Source organism: Hoplias malabaricus, chromosome X2, assembly GCF_029633855.1.
Source record: "Hoplias malabaricus isolate fHopMal1 chromosome X2, fHopMal1.hap1, whole genome shotgun sequence".
Taxonomy (NCBI): Eukaryota; Metazoa; Chordata; class Actinopteri; order Characiformes; family Erythrinidae; genus Hoplias; species Hoplias malabaricus.
Genome location: NC_089819.1, coordinates 12,792,449 through 12,815,432, shown reverse-complemented (window position 1 = coordinate 12,815,432; position 22,984 = coordinate 12,792,449). Strand labels below are relative to the sequence as shown.

The following is a 22,984-nucleotide window of genomic DNA, read 5'->3' as shown; positions in this document are numbered from 1 at the left end:
GAAATCAGAAATGTATGTTTTCTTACATCATAAACCTAATGAACACTATTACCGTTAACCTGCAGGGCATGGCTTTTGATCTGCAGAAGTGTGGTAAATTAAGATCGAGTCTGAGACTATTTGCAATTACACTAACCTTTGGTTTAAGAGAACTGATTCAAAGAATCGACTCGTTCGTGAACGACACCACAATTTCTCTTCGATGTCATAGCAAATAAACAGACGATTTAAACCTCAGCAGGTGACAGTCACGTCGTTGCTATTTTTACTAAATTGATTACAATATTAAAACCGCTGTCGGGTGAAATAAAGACGATAAACGCAAACAGAAAAAAATAAACAAAAACCTTGGGGCGCATGTCGCATAACTCGGAACTACTGAAACGCCGGATGAAGCCGAGCCAATTTCGTGGCTGCACAGCGGTTTGTTTTTGTCCTCGCAGTTGAAGAAAAATGGTGTAAACTTCAAAAAGAGAAAAGAAAGCGTTAAAGCTTTATATTCGGGTTAAATCAGATGGCGGAAGACGGCTTACTGAGTTTTCGAGAGCAGTGGAAAAAGGAGCTGGAGAAAAAGAAAGAGCTGAGAAATAAGAGCAGTTTTTCCAGTGAAGGGAATGTGAAGAGAGCAGGGGACAGTGGCTGTAGTAATGAAGATAAAAGAGATGACCCGAATGACCAGCCCCAGTATGTGTCCATTGCTGCGGGTTTACTGGACGGCAGGAGCAGTCCTCTGATGGAGAGAATAGAGCAGGAAAGGAGAAAGAGGACTCGGAAAAAAAGACACTATGAGGGAGGAGGTGAAGAAGAGAAGATATCTGACCATCAGAGAAAAATGATCCCTTTGATAGATCAGCTTATACAAGACTTGGTGGGTTCTGGACTTAGACTGTTTACAGGGGTTCCCTGTACTTTGGATACTTAGGGGACTGTAAATTCACCCTGTTCTTTAATGGTCTGGACCACCTTAAAGCAAGTATGATTTAGGTAGTGGATTATTCTCAGAGCTGCAGTGTCACTGTTGTGTTGGTGCTGTGATGATGTGTGTTGCGCCTGTTTGAGTGTATCAGACACAGCAGTGCTGCTGGAGTTTTTAAACACTATGCCCACTCACTCTCTGCTCATTCAGCTACATCTACATTGCTGGTCCACATTGTAGATGTGAAATCAGAGACAGTAGTTCATCTGTTTCTGCAAGTTTGTTAATCATTCTCTAATCCTTTATCAGTGGTCACAGGACAGTGCTCATGGGATGCTTTTGACTGAATCATTTTGTTTGGTGGACAATTATCAGTCCTGCAGTGACATTGAGGAATTTAAAAGCTCCAGCAGCACTGCTGTGTCTGAACCATTCGTATAAACACAACACACACTAACAGGAAACTACTGCCACCATGTCATTGTCACTGCAGTGAGGTAAATAATTTACCAACCAGATAATATATTGTTGTACTCTGTTGGAGTCATGACCATATATAGAAAATGGAGAAAACTGTCCAATAAAATATGCAGAGCAATTGATAGATTTCAGTCTGTAGAACTACAAAGTGCTCCTGTATGGTCAGTGGAGCTGATGAAATTAACAAGGAACATGGAGTGTAGAAACAAGGCGGTCAATTTGATGGTTTAGCCCACTGGTGTCTTTTAGTACAGTTTTTTTTTCACAAAAGGCATTTTCTTTTTGAAAATTTCCTATTAGTCAATTAAGAATGAAATCACCTGTTCCACATGTGTCTCATAGTCTTTTTAAAGCTCTTTATTGGAACTTTTTAATCCATCCAGCAGCTGTCAAAATAGAAACCATATTTATGGTCTCCTTGTAGACTATTAGTCATGTATAGTGGGTAAATGAGCAATATGAATAGTGATTGCTGCAAAAATAAATGTGTTATACTATTTGTTTACTCATTTACTTTTAGTTTAAATCTATTTTTTTTTTCAGTTTTATCCAACTGATATTTTTATTTTTTATTTCACTTTTATTCTGTGATTTCCCCTTTCTGATCTGAATAGAATGAGACCACTGACATCCCTTTCTTTGATGTGGAATTGCCTTATGAACTGGCTCTGAAGATTTTCCAGTTTTTGAGCAGAGCAGATCTGGGACGATGTGCCCAGGTGTGTAAAGTCCTATTCATATCTGCAGTAGTATTCTACAGGAGTGCATGATTCAGTCATCCAGTTTTGTAAAAAAAGGAAAAACACAACCCTCTACAAACTCATTCATGTCCCCTGTAATTTCATTGCTGTCCAGATGTTAGAGTAAGACTTACGGAGGATAGATGTAAGAAACATTTATAGATATCCTCCTGATGAGCCAATTATAAAAGATGATCAGCCATCACACTGGATTTCAGTGAAGAGCACAGGCATTAATTTTAATTCTCACTACACTTTTAAAAAGACATTTTGATATGAACATTGTAAATAATCAACACATGGTAGATTCTGTTTTCTTTGCTTTTTTTGTAGGTGAGTAAGTCCTGGAGGGTGTTAGCAGAGGACGAAGTCTTGTGGTACAATCTGTGTCTGGAGGAGGGGTATCACAGTGGGGCAAGTGTTTGTGACTCTCCCTGCTGGAAGAGCACTTTAAGAGACCACTGTAACACTGAGAAGGCTGTAATGTACAACTGGAAGGTAAATATCTAAGATCTAACTTTAATCTTTACACAGTAAATTAAAGTAGCAGTAGTACAGTTTAAATTTATGACCACAGTCCAAGATAGTTGTAGATAGAAGACAGAATACTACATTTTAGTAGAATTTGTCATGACAGTTACCTTTGAATTGTTTCTGTAATTGCAGTATTAAAACTAATATAACTGTGTTTACAGTAAAACTTCTGCATTGCTGTCTGTTATGTGTCCCATAGAATCGAGTTGGGTCAGTTCGCCACCTACAGTATGAATTAGGAAAAGTTTTGTGTGATGTTAGTTCCTCTGATGGACACATTATTGCTGGGTAATTATCATAATTTGGAATTCAGACGTAACATTTTGGCTGTTTCTTTTTTAAACGATGTTGCTCTCATAGCTACTTTTTTTGAACTTTCTCCTTTAGTTTTCATGTCACATGTAATTCCTGCTTCCCAAGAGCTTCACAATACTATAGCCTCCTCAAAAAAAGGAATTTAAATGTGTAGCAAGATTATAATCAGAGCTCTCTACAGACTGTCAGACACCAAATGTCTTGCAAATAAAAAAAGGAATTAGTTATACACATCTTCACATTTATTTATTAAATTCTGTATTAATTGCCGTGGTAAAGATTATCATCTGACTATAGTATGTGAACTAGTTGTGATACTTTGATAATAATGTTCCTCTCAGGTATACCTCAGGGGATGTCAGACTCTGGGACAGTGTTGACTGGAACTCAGGAGCCTTTTGCCTGAAACCTGCCCATAACATTATATATGACAACCCATCACCTCACGTCAGTTTTGTACGAGTCAATGAGACAGTGGCCTCTGCTGCGTATGAGAATGGTGAGCGTTTTGGTATTTTTTACCTTACTCGGTCATGGAAAATTAATTTAAAAAATGTGATACAAATTCTAAATGTGCCATTCCTTTGAATCTAAAGGATAAATGGAGGTGGGAAACTTATAATGTAAACTGATGATTTTTTTTTAGATTTAAAACCAGAAAAAAGTCACAAATCGAACTTAGAAAAATAATGGATATGGAATATGTTATTTTCTTTTATCCAAACTACGCTGACTAAAGAGTCTCTGCCTGAATTTGTTTGTGTGTTTGACTTGGGTGTGCAGGGTGTGTGGATGTTTGGAGCGTTGAAGCTGGTCTTGAGCCCATTCATCACTATCAGCACCTTCAGGGCGTCAGTGCCATGGACCTGAGCTCTGAGGGGCCAGTCCTGACCACAGCATGTGGGTTAGAAGTGCGGGTCGATGCCCCTGACGATGGAGGCTACTGGAAAACACGGTGCCTCATCCAGCTTCCCAAACCTGTAAGCATGCCAGCCCCTGAAACAACATTGATTAGTTCACAAAATTCAAACAAAATGAATGAAATAATGTCTCATTTTTGCTGTTGGAAAGTGTTAGTTGGAATAAGTTTGTCATTTCTCAAGACTTGTTGGAGCCGTTTATTATCCAGCATAGTTTCATATTGTTTATGTTGTTATTAAAAATTCAGTGCAATGGATTTTTTTACTTTCAGGTGGATGGGGTACTGGTGGTTCCAGGGAAGCGTGTGCTGCCGCTGGTTTTGGCCTGGGCCAATGAGAGTGTCTATCTACTTGATTCCAGTAAAAGTGAGGATGAGGAACAGCAGGTACGGTGGATAACATGATGTCCTTATTATAACAGTTAGCATGTGATGGATAGTGTCAATATGTGCACATAGTAGTGATATGAGACTTATCAGAAACATTGAAAAGATAAAAAAAGGCTGTTTTTGTTTGTAATAAGGTATTGTGTTTTTTCTGAATTACTCATCACTTGGAGCAGAATGAAGAGAGGCTGCTTCACTCTGTATATGGTCAGCCGGTCACCTGCCTCGACACCACTGCATGCAGAGCTGCATTGGGAGTTAAGAGCTGCAGCTGGGGCATGAACGATGGGGGAAATAAAGTGAGTTGGAAAACACAGAAATGTAGATGTGCATGTGTGAGGATATATTACCACAACAAACTGCTAATCTACAATAAGGGATGCAAAACATGACAAACACTGACAAATTCAGCCATCACAAGACAAATGATTTGTTAACCAGCGACCCGTCATAACATGAAACATTAAATAGATAATTCTAGGCCTGAAATCTGATTGGCCTAGAATTTCTTCTGAAATTCAGAGTGTCAGCTTCAGTAACTGGTTTGCACCAGATGTTGGAGCATTCAGCTGCTGAGGTCAGGTACATAATATTGGTGGAGTAGTTCCAGAAGACAAATGCCGTTCTAACTCATCACTCCAGAGAATACAGTTTCATTATTTCACAGCCCAGAGCTGGGGGACTTGGTCCCTGTTGTCTCTGCTTGGCGACATTAGTCTCATATCAAAGCACCCCTTTTTATATTGAGCCACTCTATGGAAGTTATATATGCGGTGTGCACAGTTGAACTAATATTGTCAGTTATACAGTTAATAAATTCTATCCCATGTTGGATATTAAAGCATTTAAACTGCAATAAAACATAGCTTTTATTTGTATTGCTATTCAATATATAATATAAGTTTTGAAAATGTAAGGGAAAAAAATATGCTCTTAAGCAGTTTTTTTAACAGTTTAAGATATTATCAAGGACATTTATTTCCTGTTATTGCAAAACAACCAAATCATCCAAATGATATGAACTACAAAGTGTGGTTTATCATGCCCCTGGTGTCATAATGTATTTTATTATGGAGCCAGATTGCAAGTAGTAGGACTTTTTTAAAATTGCATTTCTTTAGGATAGAAATTGTGATCCTGTATGTTATTGAGAGAGAGAGGGGGTTCAAAGTGATCCTCTTTCTTCTGTTTAATTGTCTATGCACTTAGACATTGTTTGTTCTATATATGTACAGCTCTCTGTTATTGGAGTTTATAAACAGTGCAGCTGTGTATTTGTGTATGCACTCCCAAAGCAGCTTGCAATAAAGGCTTGTGATACATTTGGGGTTCTTTCAAAAATAGCTTCTCCTTTAGGACCTCTTACCTAATTAGTACAAACTTTTGGTCCCAAATCCTTCACCCCTGAGGCGTCTGTTTGTAGTTCTAACAAAAAGCTTAATTTACCCACACTCTTGGTCTCGGACACATTTGAGACCAAGCTGCTACTCTAACAGTCCCAGAGGGTTTTGAGATTGAGCTTAAGCAATGTTGTCATCACAGACATCATGTTAAAAAGCCTCACAATGCTGTAATCCAACACGTATGCCTTAAAATAAACCCATTAATGTCACAAGAGATTGTTTCACTAAGACCCAAGTGGTTTTATCAAGGCTTTAAAATACCTGTGCAGGTCTTTAGGGATCATAGCCCTAAGCTCAGGTCCGTCTCTCAGAGGAATGAGGACAGTTATAAAAAGAGACAGAGTTATATTCAAGAAATCTTGTTCAAAAAACATTATAATACCTTTCAAAGAGAAATGTAGTATTCTAGCAGTAACCCGCTTAAAGATTATTCTGTTAGCGGCTATGAAAATGTAAAGAAATATGGAAACTCAGTCTTTAAACTATTTGTTAATCTAAAAAGGGCATTATAGCCCTCTTAATAGTGCTTTGTTTCTCCATGATTATATTAACAGTTTGTATATGAGCACCCATGTCCACAGAAGTAGTTGAATTAATTAATTATAAGGAGTATCTATAAATGATTGGTCATAAAATGTGTAAGTTAAACTCTAATCAGTGATATACTTAGTTGCATTGATTATCATCATGTACAATCCCAAATATAGAGGAAAAAACTGTGTGAAAGAGCCTTTTGAAAAGGTTCCATATTGCGTCAAAAACAGTCATAAAACATCGTTTGGTATTCTGTACAACATTTGCTTTGCTATGTGAATAAAGAGAGTAAGTACAGTGTGATGTAAGGAGGTTGTTGATAGTAATTAGATGAGTGTTTGATGGATGTGTGCAGATGGTGTCGCTCTGGATTAGACAATAGCTTGGCACTGCTCCTCCACTGACATCACCACCATTTAAACACTTTCATTAGAGAGACGTCTGCTGGAGACAGAGGAGAGAGAGAAGGGAAAGTTTGAGTGACATAGCAATTTCTCAAAGTCAGAGGAGGAATATGTATCCTTCTCACGTTTTGACTTTTCTCGACGAGCTGCTGAATGATGTATCAATTTCAGCTTGTTCATCTTGTCCTTATCTGCCAGCCTGAAACATTTACACATCTCTGTAATGAGCTGTCCAATTAGAAAGAAGCCGTTCAGTTGGAGCGTTTTTAATACCAGTGCTTTTACTCTGAAACTGTGATTTCTAGTTTTAAGTATAATATAATTTGGGGTTATTTAGAACTACTGTAAATTGGTTGAAAGATTTTGCCCTCACAAACCTCTATATCATCACTGTTCAAAGAAAAACATGTATGTACAAATTAGTAAAGGTACAGGATAAGAAAAAAAAAACCTTCTTAACTTTCAATAGAAGTCAAAGTAAAAAGATTTCTCTAAGACTCAAGTATTTTTGGAGCAGTTCTATTGGTCCATTCATCATTAAATTGTCACACAATGCGAAGGACATCTGCTCTGTTCAAATGATAAACTAAGCATCGACAAAAATGGAGATACTAACATTCAGTTGTGCAAACACTGCTTGTTTAATCTCAATTCATGAGTCATGATACAAAATGGGATGCTCTGCTGCTGCTTTACATGAGCCTATGCTTACCATGCCTCGTGCCAAGTGTCAGTTATAAAAGAGCTCCCAGCACTGGGATGTGGCACAATGAAACTGGTCTGTGAACAAAATGTACTAGTCAAGGATAAGAGGGGAAGGGAAATGTGTAGAGGGACTTTTGTTCAAAAAAACATTTACAATAGGCAAATATAAACCCAAAAGGCATGTACATGACTATTTGCATGAGAAGCAGCAGTATTATAGCATTCCACCCTATAATAATGAAAAAGACAGTAATATAACAGTAGCAGATTAGAAAATATAGTAAACTGTGCTTGTGTATTGTAAACTATACTGGAGCTGTATAATGTAACTGAGATCAGTAGAGTCCTCTCTCTTTGTAAAAGACTTATTGCATTAAGGAAGATCACACATTGTGCTGTTTAACACAGCACAGCTGTTTTTCATACCTTTGGGATGAGTCGGAGCGGTGTGAGTGATCTAGAAGTAATCATCCAAGATCAGTACATAACCTCACTAATTCTTACATGTCTGAACGCAGTCACAGCCGTCCTAGAAGATTACAAGCTGTTACTGCAGTAGAGTGGACAAACTACTGACTAATTCCTTTCATTTAGGAAGACACTTCCTAACCGTTAACATGTGCCCACAATCCTTTGGCCATATATTATAACATTCAGCACTGACATAAAGGTTTATTCCAGCAGTACTTGGCACAAAAGTAAAACATACAGGCCAGGGATGTAATAATCTTCATATACAATAATATTAGATAATATTATCAAGCATTTTTCACTTTTCTGTAAAGATAAATATTTGTCATTCTCTGACATTTCATGTAATTAATGTTAGTAATTATGTGAGGTATTTTAGCCAGTGTAACCGCATATAGGAACCACATCCATACTCCTTGTTCCACTTTTTCTTACTTAGTATTAGCACTAATAGGTTTTATAATGAGCAGAATTGCAACATACTCTGGTTCTGTGATACATTGGAATTACCATCTGATGCCATCTCACGTTGCGTGTTCATTCTCTCTTACTCGGCTTGCCCAACAACCGTCTTTTATGCCAATTCATGATTAACACCAGTTCTGCCTGCGTGTCACTGCCGTGTCTGTCGGCCTGGCTGTGTGTTGACAGGGTTCTCATACTGTGAAAGGGAAGTTAGAGTTGCCAGCGCACACACATACAAGGGTGAATCGGAGGTGTTTCTGTGCTCCTTAACAGGAAGGCATATGCCTCATTAAAACTTGTTAAGGAAAGGAAGAAGGCATCCAGAGTTCGCTCCGCTGGTAATGAAAATATTCATCACACAACACCTCCAGTGTGCCTCCACATACACCACATGTCAAAACATAGAGGATCCCTAGCATTACATTGTGTTTCTTATTCATTTCAAACTTGTGGTCTTAGTCTGTTTGCTTTTGTTAACGTAGTAAAGATTACAGAGGAAAGGATATGTATGTGAATATTTGGGGTAGTGCTAACTTGGGAACCATGCCTAGGGGTTACATTTTGTAGGAAATATTTTGAAAATATTGATTAGTTTGGTGACTGAGATTTAAATTGTTATTGTTTTCTATAAATGAATGTCTAACCCCTACATCTGCTTTGCGTTGCTTGAAACTTATAGACTGACTATATTGTGATAGGCTGCTGGTCATGGCCGAGATGTTACATAATATCAGTGTTTAGTTGATTTGGACTAGTCCGAATGAAAAACAGGCTACAGTCTTTGTTTTATCAGGATCCATTTCACCACTTAATATGTATAGGCAGAATTGATTGTATGTATCTTTACACTTATATAGCACCTTTCTAGACACCCAAGGACGCTTTACAATCCACACTGCTCAGAACGCTCAATCCACACACACACTGGTGAGAAGCGGCAGCCAAACGCGCACAGCGTACTCTCAACCAGGAACGACCGTCCACCTGGAGGACTGCATCGGGCACTAGGGTTTAACCCAGGATAGAGCGCCAATCCATATCTGGGCTCACACATACAGACATTCATTCACACACCAGGACAGTTATTAGACAGAAGCCAATTCACCTACCCTCCATGTTTTTGGACTGTGGGAGGAAACCGGAGCCCCCGGAGGAAACCCACGCAGACACGGGGAGAACATGGAAACTCCACCCAGATGGGACTTGAACCCAAGATCCCAGCGCTGGGAGGCGAACGTGCTAACCACTAAGCCACCGTGCCGCCAATTTCAGGGGGAGGGTCACCTGCCCTGGACAGGACACACCTATGGACAATTTTGATTCACCACTTGCTCTACCAACATATGTTTTGGTCACCACAATTCAGTTTGATTTCTCTTATTTTGGTACAATAATATTATTTAAAAAATACTCTGGATATTTAAAAGCTATTTGAGGAACCCTTTAAACAGTACAGACAGGCACACGGTGCTTAGCAACAGTCAGAGCCACAGTCATTGTAAAAAATTACATTTAAAGTAAAATTATTAATTTTTTTGTGGGGATTTGAAGTAATGCACTTGTAAGGAAGGAGAAAGGATTCAAAGAACGTGTGATGTTTTTTCTCAGTTAAATAAATAAATTGTAGGCACTAAGAGACTAAAATAATTGCAGCTTTCTTTTTGAAGTGCAGAGGATTGGTGAAGAGAAATGGTGCACTGATTCAGAAATGAAGTGTGAATGAGTGCAGAAAGGTGTTAACCCAGGTATTGCTCAAAGAAGCGAGACTTCAGACAGCAACAAGAAAGAAAAACCCCATAAGTGTCTATGCTGCATGGAAAGCAGAGAAACATAGAATTACTGGTTTGTTTTGCAAAAATGCTTGATCAGATATTAGAGGCGAATGAAGAATGAATCTGATCCAGACTTGTAACGAATCAGCTCTGAAATAGCACTTAATAACTGTGTAATGTGAAGCTGTGTATTTCACCCTGTGATGCTGTAGTATCTATGAGTAATTTGTATCACAGCTTGCTGTTAAAGTCTCATCTTAAGTTAAGTTCTTTAATAAAATGAAATGCTTAATCATTTCTTAAGCAAAGCTGCTGATTATATTAGTATTACGGGCATAAAATGCAATGTGACTGATATTTGTATGGCTTTACTGGGCAAGAGTGAGTAATATTAGTTTATTGGACAATAAGACATGTCTGTAGTTACTTGGGAGCCACTCAGTAGTAGCTTGAACAATATAGTAGTATACAGTTAAGCGCACTTATTTATATATCAGCTAAAATGTCATGATGTTGACAGACATACACATTAGCATGTTTGTTAGTGGACACTACAATGTGGTTACAGTCATCGTTTTCTTTCCACAAATTTTGTAAAGATATTGTGACAATAGTGTTCCTTCCTTATGCCCAGTGATTCCGGATAGGTTCTAGACTCACCACGACACAGATCAGAATGAGGAGGTTACAGAAGTGGATGTATGTAGGTAGTGAGAATATCAAACACTGAATCCAGTATTTAAAACCTAACGCACTTGGGGTGCTCACCCAAAATGTAATCTGTAAATGTAAAATGTAATAACAGGACTTGAAATGCTAAAACTGATGCACAGTATATTAAAATATTTTGTAGGTTTTAAGGTGGACTCATTAATGACACAGGCGTTTCTTTAAGCACACAGCTTGTATGACCACCATAGAAAAGTATGAAACAGTATGAGACACAAGCAGCTGCACATGAGCCATTTTAAGCATTTAGCATCTAGCATGTGGGGTTGAGAGGTATAAAGACCTCTAACATTGGACCATAGATACCATACCATAATGTATTCTCTGTAATGAGAGAGCTGTGTGTGTGTGTGTGTGTGTGTGTGTGTGTGTGTGTGTGTGTGTGTGTGTGTGTCGGCAGGGGCCAGAGTGATCATCCTTCTTTTGGTTCATCATTGTATTTGGCTTTCAGCTGGACTGGAGGCAACTGGGCAACTGCTGTGTGTGTGTGTGTGTGTGTGTGTGTGTGTAAGGACCACACTGTGAGCCCGGAACACACACACCACAGCCACACACATGGTGCATGGCTCACACTGGCATACCCAGAGGCGCCGCTTTCACATTTAGCAGACAGTCTGTCTGGTGAAAATATGGCGCTGCATTGCACCTTTAGGTGCTAAAAGTGAGAGATTTAGAGCAGTGCATCCTGGGATTCAGGCTTATTAGAAAGTCATATTACTTTAGAGGAACAATGCCAGACAAGGAAGCTCATATGTGCCGCATAATGTGAAAGATGAGCTAAACTAAGACAGGTGCAGCACCCATTCTTAAAATCCCCATTTAAAACTACACTGTATTGCATTTTAAAATACCCACTGACCCATCACATCACCTGAAGTCAAATGCATTTATAGGGAGTGTCCTCTGTTATCTGCAGTAACAGCCTCTAATGTTTTGTTTCTGCTTTAGGCTACATGTTGGAACATTTGCTGTAAGGATAAGATTGCATTCAGCCACCAGAGATATAGGTCAGGTCAGGAACTGATGAGTTATTGATGATAAACAACACTCCAACGCTTCATCACCCGACAGAACACCATTCCATTGCACCACAAACCAGTAATTTGGTAAAAGGATTTATTTTCTAACCATCTATCACCAGTATCTGAGCTCACTAATGAATGTTATAAAGTGTAACAGAAATGTTCCAACATTGAGTTTTAACACTTTTCACTCAACCCTAATGAAATAATTGAGCCAGCCCATCGAATAAGCCATTTGTCCATGTTATTCTTTCTTCTCAAGGACAAATTTCTTCCCTTATTCTTCCTGTTAGCAAAAGAGCCACCTTATGGCACCCAGTCTCTGTCTGCCAGAGTCGAGGAAACTGATTTTTCCCTTTTCTTCTCTCAAAGACCAAATCCAGTCGGCTGTCTGAGGTTTTGGCTTGCTGGAGGGCAGTGCACAATTAAGAGTGTCTGGCCCATAGTGGAGCCACTAAACAGCTGGCACTCTCTCAAAGCTTACATCATGCTGTTCTCTCTCTTCCCTCGCTTTTGTTTGATTTCTTTATCTCTTGCTTCAGTCATTCAGGTCCAATTTGGCCACACTTTTACAAAGTGTTTTAAACCGTAGCTGCAAACACCAATTTACTAGTTATACAGCCACCATTCTGAATGAGTTTGCAGAGTTTTCGAAGGCATTGAGCCCAGTTGATGCTGAGATTTATTTATCAAGTTTCCTTGTCCGTCTATTAGATCTCATTGACAATTATCACATTGGATAAGAGTAAAATACTTTAAGTGGATAAGTGCTGTTCATAGTGGAGCATGATATATTAAATTGAATATATTGTAAACTTTATACAGTACCGGTCAAAGGTTTGGACACCTCTCATTAGTCCTTGGTGGATTAGGGCTATTCACTGTAGAGAACTGTGTACCAGCCCCTACCTCTGAGCTATGGTCTCAAACACATTAAGAAGGAGAGCAGTTCTACAAATTAACTCTCAACAAGGCCACAGCTGTTCACTGAAAACCATTCCCGGTGACGACCTCATGAAGCTGATTGAGATAAAGGCAAGAGTTTGCAAAGCTGCGATTAAAGTGAAAGGTGGCAACTTTGAAGAATCTAAAGTATGAAACATATTCTGTTTTGTTTAACACTTTTTTGTTTACTACATAATCCCATTCATTCATAGCTTTAATGTCTTCAATATTCATTTACAATGTAGAAATGAGATGTCCAAACTTTTGACTGGTACTGTACATTCACAATATGTGGAAAATGGCCCAAAACAAAGTAAACCCTTCCTGAGTGGGTGTGTCCAAACATTTGACTGGTACTGTATATCATTGGTAGTCAGTGACACTATTAAAGTGATTATGTCACAACTAAATACAATACTTGAATTACAGTATATTGTTCTTCTCATCAAAAGTTTTTGTTCATTGATTCCTTGTGGTCTTTGTGTAGAATGACCCTAACATTTTTATTTCAGTGGACATTGTTACTGTCAAAAATCTAAACAGATTTGAACCTGAACTCCTTGGTCAACAACACCATAACACCTTAGAATATGCAGTGTACATTTACATTACATTGCATTGTATTGTACGCATTGTCATTTCACTCACTAACCACTTCAATAGATATCCCTTCACTCACTGACCACTTTAATAAAAAACCCTGCCTTTTTACTTACACTCACTGTCCACAGTATTAGAATCCCCAGTCTTGTACTTCCTTTCACTGACTACTTTATTATAAACACCTACCTCAAGCTACCAAACACTGGAACCTTTATTAGAAACCCAAAGCTAATACTACACTCACTGACCGTTTTATTAGAAACCTCTGCCTTATGCTGCCACTCAGGAGCTACTTTATGAACCCTAACCTTCTATTACAACTCACCAACCTATTAATACCCCCAATACAAAGATACCACTTACTGGATACCTTAGAAACAGTTACAACTTAACACTTAAAAGCACAGTTAATTTGTGTTTATTTTAAACACATTCGGACCTGTTGTGATGACCATAGTATTGTTATATTTTGGACACACTGCTCATTCCCTAAAAATAATCTTTTGTGAAAGTCCTACCCGTGTCATCTGGTGGCTGAAAATATGAGGACAGAGTTCAAGTGTCAGTCGGGAGAGAAAGACATGTCAGTTGTCAATGGTGGACAGAAGTGTGTCCACTCTGGAGCCCAAACAGGTGCTGAAATTGGAAGGATGCCAGTGTTATAACCTATGTCTCTCTCTCTCTCTCTCTCTCTCTCTCTCTCTCTCTCTCTACCCCCATTGGTTATTCTCTCTCTTCCTTTACACCCCCCTGCACCATCTTCACTCTGTCCTCAGGTTAAAGTGTACAATTTGGAGACTTGTCAGTCAGAGTTGAGTTTGGGGAACTCGCCGGGGGACTTCACTTGTGTCAACCTCAGAGATGCCCCGCCACACCTGCTGGTGTGTGGAAACAAAGACAGGCGGTAATACACACACACAAACACACACACGCACACACACTAAAATAACACCTTTCATACCACACATATGCTTCTGTCATCTGTCTGGCAGTTTAAAATCCTCTAGTGACAACAAAATGTGTCTGAAATCAGGCAAGTTTAATAACTACAGACTTATCAACTTCCTCCTCATTTACACATGCAGCTGCTGTTAGGTTTCTATTACAAATACAGTCTAATGTGTCTTATTATACCCTCAGTTTGCTAGGGCAAGTGAAATCTTTGATGTGTTTCTGGCATCTTAGTTCAGCATTGACTTTCTCAAGGACAGCTAAATACTCTGAATATAATGGCTGTTTTGAATCTTGGAAGCTGAACACATGAATCTGTTCCTTATATAAGATTTAAAAGGGTCTTCAATATATTTTTACTCTCAAAATGGTCGTCTTAATTCTGCAACTTTAAATATCCACATCAGTGGCTTTTTAGCCTCGCCTTACTTCTCCAAGCTTTTTATGATTCTGGGTTAATTTCAGCCTGTTATTGTGGGCTGTTCCAGATACTTTTAATGACTGTACACACTTCACTTATGGATACATCCAGTGATTGCAAACCACACCCACTGCAGCCGCTGACATCAAGGAGCATGAATTCTTCCACTGATTAGCTGAAACTGGCTCTCTTCAAAACAAACATAAGAAAATACAGTAAAATGTCTAGGTTTACTGATTATATCATAGATATAAGGGTGTATTCCCGCCTGGTGCCCAATGATTCCAGGTAGGCTCTGGACCCACCACGACCCTGAACTGGATAAGCAGTTACAGATAATGAATGAATAAATGAATGATAGTAGCCATGTTTGCAAGTATATATTATTAATATTATAACTAATAATAGTAATTAATTAATAAGCAGTAATAGTTAACTGATTATTTGTTATGCATTAACTTAATATATGTCAATTACATCTATATTTGTTGAATCGAATATATTTTAACCCTATTTCCACAAGTGAACACAATTCTGGTGTCTTATGGAAATGTTTGTTACGTACTTTGGGCAAAATAACACAAGGATTAAACAACACAGCATTGCTCTCCTCGTGTCTAAACAGCCCTCTTCTGAATGACCATTTTAAACTCAGTATAGCGTGAGAGCCCAGGTGTGAGGGGCGAGGAGCAGACACACTCATTTTTTGTCATTTTTTGCTTTGTTCTCTTTATTCTCTATTATCATTTTTGCCCCATTTTGATCAGCATTCTTATTCCTCAGTGCGTGTGTTTATGTAATTTAAACAAATTTTTGCACTCTCCAATAAACACAGATCCAGTTCTGTGATTGGAGAGACTCAGAGAACCCTATAGTGTCTTCACTTTACATAAGATGAAGCACAAAATTAGAATGACTCATTTAATCCATTGTTTTCACACTTACATAAACAATGCAATCATATTTTTATGGTTTCATGTTATTTTTTCTGTTCTCTGTTCTTGTGCATTATGGGTTGTCATTGTCTGGTTAGGCTAAACTTTGGCTACAACTACCTGTTGTCAAAAAAAGAAGAAAAAAAGGAGGTACTTATCTTAGAGTGTCCAAAAAAAATAAAACGAAAAATGGAAAAAAAGACTCTCCAGTGAAAAGGACTTGGGTTATTTTCTGAGGCTTGTCACCTGGGGGTATTGATTTAGTGGACAAAAAGCCACTCCTGAAGGAGAGGGAGGTACAGCTGTTGAAACACAGCACCAAAACATCTGTAGGTTCCTTCTCTGAGTACCAGTTCCTCTGCCAGATAAAGAGCCTTTCACTACCACTTGTGGAGGACAGTGGGAGCACTATTTGGCAAGTGAGGAAAAGTGCTGGCAAGCCTTTATAGATCAACTCCTGCTGTGTTTTCTGTCAGGCGCTGAGTAGACAGCCAAAAGCGAGGGTCTCAAGTCGCGGTGTCCAGCTGTGCCCTTTTTAAAACAGCCTTGTCCTCACTGCTTTTTCTCCATCCACCCATCTGCGACGGTGCGAGGGGAAGAGGCTCTTACCTTTTTGTCTGTCTCTCTGATGGAGTGGCTAAACAAAACCGCTCCTTTCTGAGAGCCAGAGACAGCTTGGCCTCGTCTGAACTGTCTGTGGGCGAAGCCCCAAATCCACAGAGCCCACAGGAAGGAGCTGTGTCCATTAGAGTGGCCAAAGGCCAGGCTCTAATGCATTTCTTACACTCTCTCCAATTAATTTTGAAACGAGGGAATGAAAATGGCACAAGAGGAGGACAAGCATTACTCCTTAAGGCTCTTCCACTTAATGTTCTGTAGTTTTATGCAGGGTATTTACAGAAGCTTGAATCTGCAAATCTAAAATCAGTCAGTGATGGACTATAAACAGAAGTTTATACACAGATGTTTTAAAGCCAGGCTAATATACAACCAACACCCCCCCAAAAACAAAAACACACATACAAAAGCCAGTAGGAAGCAGTGGAGATGTGTGCTCTCTTTGTTTTAGATAGAATCTGTGCTGCTGCTGCTGCATATTTCATCAAGAAGCAGGGGGTGTATTGTTCTCTTGGGAAGCTCAGTAGTTGGACTTTATAGTAATTATAATTTTGTCTAAAACAACTGCAGGATTTTATGCATAACAGAAGAGCTTTAACTCTTGTTGGCTGCATTATTTCAATAACGTAAATATAAAATGAAACGTTCTGGTCAGAGGATGTGTAGGAAAAGCATATTTTTGATTAACTGATAGAAATGTGTTTCCTGACAGCCCACATAAAACATCTCTTGTTCCAGCATGAGATTAATGATGGTGAGAAACTGCCAGTAACTGTATTTCACATCAAAGGGCCTCTCCCTTTGTGGGAGAGTTGGAAAGACAGGGTGTAGTAGTAAAATTAAACACAAATCTATAAACTCCACACTTGCTCACACACTGATGGAAATGTACACTCACAGAAAAAAGATACGGCAGAGGTACATCATAGTCACTAAATGTACCTTTAAAGGTGTGTTCCCTAAAGTTACATTACATTCTCTTCTCCAGAAGGAGAGGTGTATATTTTTAAGATTAAATTGCAGAACTGTGTAAAATAGAACATAATATAAATCCGGGAGATAAAAGGGATCTTATGAAATCAACACTTAAAATAAAAAAGAATATTGTAGAATACAAAACAATTGGCTCCGGTTTCCTCCCACAGTCCAAAAACGCACGTTGGTAGGTGGATTGGCGACTCAAAAGTGTCCGTAGGTGTGAATGTGTGAGTGAATGTGTGTGTGTCTGTGTTGCCCTGTGAAGGACTGGCGCCCCCTCCAGGGTGTATTCCCGCTCTGCGCCCAATGATTCCAGGTAGGCTCTGGACCCACCGTGACCCTGAACTGGATAAGTGGTTACAGATAATGAATGAATGAATGAACAAAACAATTGAAGGTACAATTATGTTCCATAACTAATGTATCCTTGAGGGTACCACTACAGTGACAGCGTACTACATATAAACCCACTCTGGCATCCACCTCAGTCCCCATGAATGGGGTATTAATGGGTCAAGGCCATGCAAAGTGTTTCCCAGCATGCTCTACAGTCTAATAAGAGACTTTGGTGTGATGCAATGCTGTAGTGCAGTGTTTAACTGTGCCTACTTGCTGATGTTGTGTTGTTTGGTGTGTGGGGTCGGTGGTTTTCAGTAGTGCTTTGGTGCTCCACCGTCCCTGTGTTTTTATGTGTAGTCACTCGTCCTGGTCTTTGTGGTAGGTTAGGGGCTTTATTGTGCCATTACAAAGGCTGTTGTATGTTGTCCATTCAATAAAGAGTTTTTAGCCTAAAAGCACCATGTTGTCCTCACCTTCTTTGACAGCTTTCTTTGAATATTTAGCTATGCATGTATAATTCAATATCTGTAAAACTCACATTAAGCATTTTCCTGTTGTAGCATAATTAGATTTTGGTGATTAACTGGAGGCAAGCGACCACATGCAGTCATCTCTTGGCTGCCTTTGGTACCATTAAGGATCTGTGGCACAGATGGTTTCAAAATCCTTTGTGTCTTTTTTTTGGCCAATTCTGATGTTCCCTCTGGAGTGAAAGCCAATGTTTGATAATCACAAAGCCACACTGTGATGGCTTCTGAAATAACAGAGAAGCATATTGAGTTAGAAAAGATTTTGACTTGACATTAATTCTGAATAATTTGACGTCTCATCCATCTGTTCTTACAGTCATTCATTCATGCTTTTGTTTCCTCTTTTCTCAGGGTCAGAGTTTTCGATCTGCGCTCTGGTTCCTCCGTGGTTTCGCTCTATGCTCATCAACTTGGAGTGACCACTGTCCAGGCAGATGACTGGAAAATCGTCAGCGGAGGTGGCGAGGGATTGGTCTGCGTGTGGGAGATGAGAATGGGAGCAAAACTCTGGGAGATGCACAACAGGTGAGAAGAAAGTGGAATCTGAATAGTTTGTCTAAAATGCTCTTATCCAGAGGGACCTAATAAAATAGAAAATGATGGTCCTATCAAACACCTGTTGGTGTGTTCTTCCCATGTGAATTTCCTCTGTGTGCTCTGGACTCCTAACACATGTTCGTAGGTGGATTGGCCATGTAAAATTGTCCAAACATGCAAGTGTGTGACACACTGGTCCAGTGTGTGATGCCCTGCTATAGATGGGCACTCTGGTCAGGTGTGTTGCTGCCTTGCTCCACATGATTCTGGGTAGACTCTGGACTTGCTGCCATCTTGAACAGGATGAAGAGGTTACAGAAGATTTATGAATGTTCATTACTTCAGTATCAACAGTTATTAATGGTCATGCTGAATCCCAGTTACTCACACAAACTATGCACATACTTTAAATATATATTCATAGCCCTCACATTTAAATAAACCTATTATGAGTTATTTACATCACTTGTCAAACACAAACTGAAAAGGATGCCAATCCAATACAGAGCATCACACATTCACCCACCCACACAATCACTCACTCACTCACTCATACCTGTGGAGAATTTCACAGTTCCAATTCATCTAACAATATGTAAGTTTGGGCTGTGAGAGGGAACAGAGCACCTAGAGGAAGCCCACACAGGGACCTGAGGAGCAGAATGAACCCATGACCCCAGGAGCTGTGTGGCAGTGACAGCAGCGCCTCTATGACACCCTGTTTGTGCAGTTGTTGAATTGAATGATTCCTCAATAATATTACTCTGCATTTTAGTCTCATAATATTTGTGGACCTCACCATTGGGTATTGCTGTCTTGATGCTTTTTCACTCATTGATAAGAAGTCTGAAAGCATTGTATGACGTGGGGATTGACGTGCTGTTTCTCTGTGTGTGTTTCTCAGGCACCCTGTCCGCCACATACACTTTAACAGCCGCACTCTGGTCACAGCCAACATCCCTGACGAGAGGAGCCCAAGAGGAGCCTGCATCACAGACGATGACCTCACTGCACACCGCAGGTATCTGGACACACTGATCATCTTGGACTAATGTGCAACCAACAGCATCTTCTCTGTCACATCAGAAATTCATCAGACTATATCCTTATGTTAAGACCAAAGCATGTCATACATTTGCCAATAAGACCACAGAAAACTGTGATAACTTTTGGGTGAAAAAGAGGTATAATGGGTGTGTCCCAAAACCTAGTGAGCTGTCTAGGTAAGCCCTGACTGCATAGACAGCTATTTAAATAGACAGCGTTCTAACGATTGTCTGTCCTCATGAGATCATTGAGACGCTCTAGTTAGCGAGCGATTGCGTCACAGCTCGATCCCGCCCACAGCAACAGCGATGTAGCTCTGCGCTCTTGTTTCACTGTTTTCAGTGCACACTCCCGTTTTTTCCTTGCTTCAAAAATTTGAGCTCGCTTCTCAAAAATCTTCTCGTTTAAAAAATTTTAGCTCGCATCTCGGTTTTAACAGGAAATACGTCACAGATTTAAAACCTGGTAACCGATTCCTAGTGATGGCACCCTTGAATCTGAAAATGGTTCGAAGCTTTGTGACACAGTGCACATAAGTGCTATCTGGTCGCCAAAACCTCGAAGTGCTTCGTGTATCTTGCAAAGAGATGTCACATTTTACAGCTTTGTAATGTTTGGGTGCATTACAATACATTAAACAGTAATATATTAAAAATAAGTTTAGAATACACTCAGAACACATCTTGACGAAGCACATTGGGAAAAATATACTGTTGTAATTACATTCACAGTGTTGCAGTTTGGCACTTCTTGTTATGTAACTATTCGGTTAATATCTAAAATTCTAATATTCTTGCAGAAACACTTGAGCAGGGCTTTTGATAATACATTTACATTTATCACAGCGCTAGTCCTCTGTCTGTTTTTTTTTTTCATAGGCAAGGCTCATGTGTGCTTGCTTTATGAGGTATTTAACATGAGAGAATTTCGTGTGCATGCGTTCAAGCTTCAGATTCAAGGGTGCCATCACTAGGAATCGGTTACCAGGTTTTGAATCTGTGACGTATTTCCTGTTAAAACCGAGAAGCGAGAGCGAGCTCAAATTTTTGAAGCGAGGAAAAAACGGGAGCGCGCACTGAAAACAGTGAAACGAGAGCGCGGTAGCTACATCGCTGTCGCTGTTTTTGCTCGGTTCTCATGATCCTGTGCGCTCGTTGAGTCTGACTTTTTAGAATGTAATGTAACTTTTTAGTGTGTTCACAACAATCAGAAACAAGACGGTAGAGCTTAAAGTTTAAGTTTCAAACACAAATAACAGTAGTAAATCTAGGTAACATGCAACGACCAATTCAAATTTCCAGCCAGGATACATGTGTATTATTGAGTGTATTGATTGAAATCTTTTACCCAAGTGAAGGAATCCTTTGTCCTACACATTGTAAAGGACCATGGCACATTTCAGAAAGAGACTGCAGCTTGTGTTACAATTATTCTCAGTCAGGATCAAGGGTATTAATATGTAACTGGTCATACTTTGTAGAACGGAGTTTAATGTTCTGGAAAATCTTTACACAAAATGAAGTATTGCTCTAAGAATTTGATGCCATTCTGCCATGAGACTATTAGTGATGTCAGACACTGAAGTTGGGCGGTTAGTTCTCGATCTGCCACCCAAACACATTCTTAAGACTTTGAATTCAAATCCATAATTTTAATGTTGGTGGGCTTTATACACATCTAGCTGAAAATTGGCATTGTGACCTCAGGATCAGATACAGCTGCTACAAGGTGTCCCATTACATTTTATGTTTTTCTGTGGAGGTTATTCGTGTCGTGTGTGCACAGCTGAACAGGACTCAGCAAAGGTTGCCCCTCAAAAGAGCTGAGTTCACTAATTATGTGTTGGTCATATGTCTGAACATATAGGGGTGGTTACTCAGACAGGGATTAAGCCTAGTTCTGGATAAATGCACATACATAAAAACCCCTGCTTGTTTTAATGTGCTGTCATATACTGAATGCAATGTTGTTATTCTCTCCTCAGGCACAGGGGGGTGATCTGTTTCTGTGATTTCTCTGTCGACTCCTCCACACAGGACCATGTCCTACCAATCTGCAGGTCCAGCTACAGCGAGATAAGCGGCTACAACTACAACATTGGCCTGGCCATGCCCTACGGCACTCTTACTGACCCTCAGAGCTCTGGACTCTGATACACAGCACACCCAGGCAAGGACATACGAGTCTGAAGGACTGAGTGGAGGCCATGTTCAAATTGACTAGCATTTATTAAGGTTTTATGTATAATAGAAATTGTAAAAATTGAACATAACTTTATATGTACATTTTTTTTTAGGTTTTACAGAATTTTGAAATATCAGAAACATGTAATATGGACCTGGAAATTCATAATGAATTGGCCAATAAACACAGTCCAAAGATGTCTTCGAAATTTGAATGTAAATGTTCCAGTAACTCCCTATCAAAAGTAGGACGTTTTTTCCCTGTCCTGAAAAGTTTATTTCTTGGAGATACAAGTTTCTTTCTTTCTTTGGAAATCAAATCCTCTTTGAAAGGCTCATCTGGGTTCAAAGTTTTATTATTTGAAAGTCAATATTCCAATATTCCAAAAAAAAGTTCTGAACACCTTTTGACGTTTCATTGGAATAATGATTATTAAAAGTCAAAAGGTGTTCAGAACTTTTTAAATGGAACATTTGCACGACTAAATTCCTTAATGTTATGTGTCCCTTTGAAGGTAAAACGTGTATCCTACACTTTCTTTTGAGAAGTGTTATGTTTGGTTTCACCTGCCAAATAGAGTAACTTAATATGTATAGCACACAGCTAGAACAAGAGTATAGTTGTTGTTTTGAACGACAAGAGCATTTGACTCATTAACTTGGGTGGGGACCTTTTCTTTGAAAGCTCAGATATTTATAGAAAGCATTCTGTACAGAGTTCATGCTCACACTGATTGTCAGCACTACCAGGGCCTTTATCTCCTTTTTAAAGGAGAATGCCATTCTTTTTCCATTGGCTTGCATAATGAAATGGTTGATTGTAAAGGAACTTGTTCAGAGTGGTTTGACGTGAAACCAGTCTGAATTGTTTTCACAGTGGTGGTGATAAGAAGTAAATATCTAAGGAGATTAATGCGTCTAAAAAGCTTCCTCACAGAAATTCCTGACACAGTTTAATGATTGTTCTGAGAAGCTTCTGGCATAAACCCTTTTTCTTTTCTTTTAATGGGCACAGCATTGTAAGGTAAATCTGCACCAGAAACAAAAAACACTTTCAGATTTGACCACAATTAACACACATATATATATATATATATATAT

At 39.2% G+C, this 22,984-nt stretch overlaps 1 protein-coding gene across 1 annotated transcript; it reads left to right on the top strand.

Annotated features, from left to right (window-relative positions):
* Positions 1-400: 400 nt before the first annotated feature.
* Positions 401-22,956, top strand: LOC136677001 (F-box/WD repeat-containing protein 8-like). The gene is made up of 12 exons (XM_066654341.1): positions 401-868; positions 2,011-2,115; positions 2,470-2,634; positions 2,870-2,958; positions 3,327-3,484; positions 3,769-3,965; positions 4,178-4,291; positions 4,468-4,590; positions 14,121-14,248; positions 18,468-18,641; positions 19,558-19,674; positions 21,685-22,956. The coding sequence occupies exons 1-12, from the start codon at positions 515-517 to the stop codon at positions 21,851-21,853; spliced, it is 1,893 nt and encodes a 630-aa protein (XP_066510438.1). The 5' UTR covers positions 401-514; the 3' UTR covers positions 21,854-22,956.
* Positions 22,957-22,984: the final 28 nt, after the last annotated feature.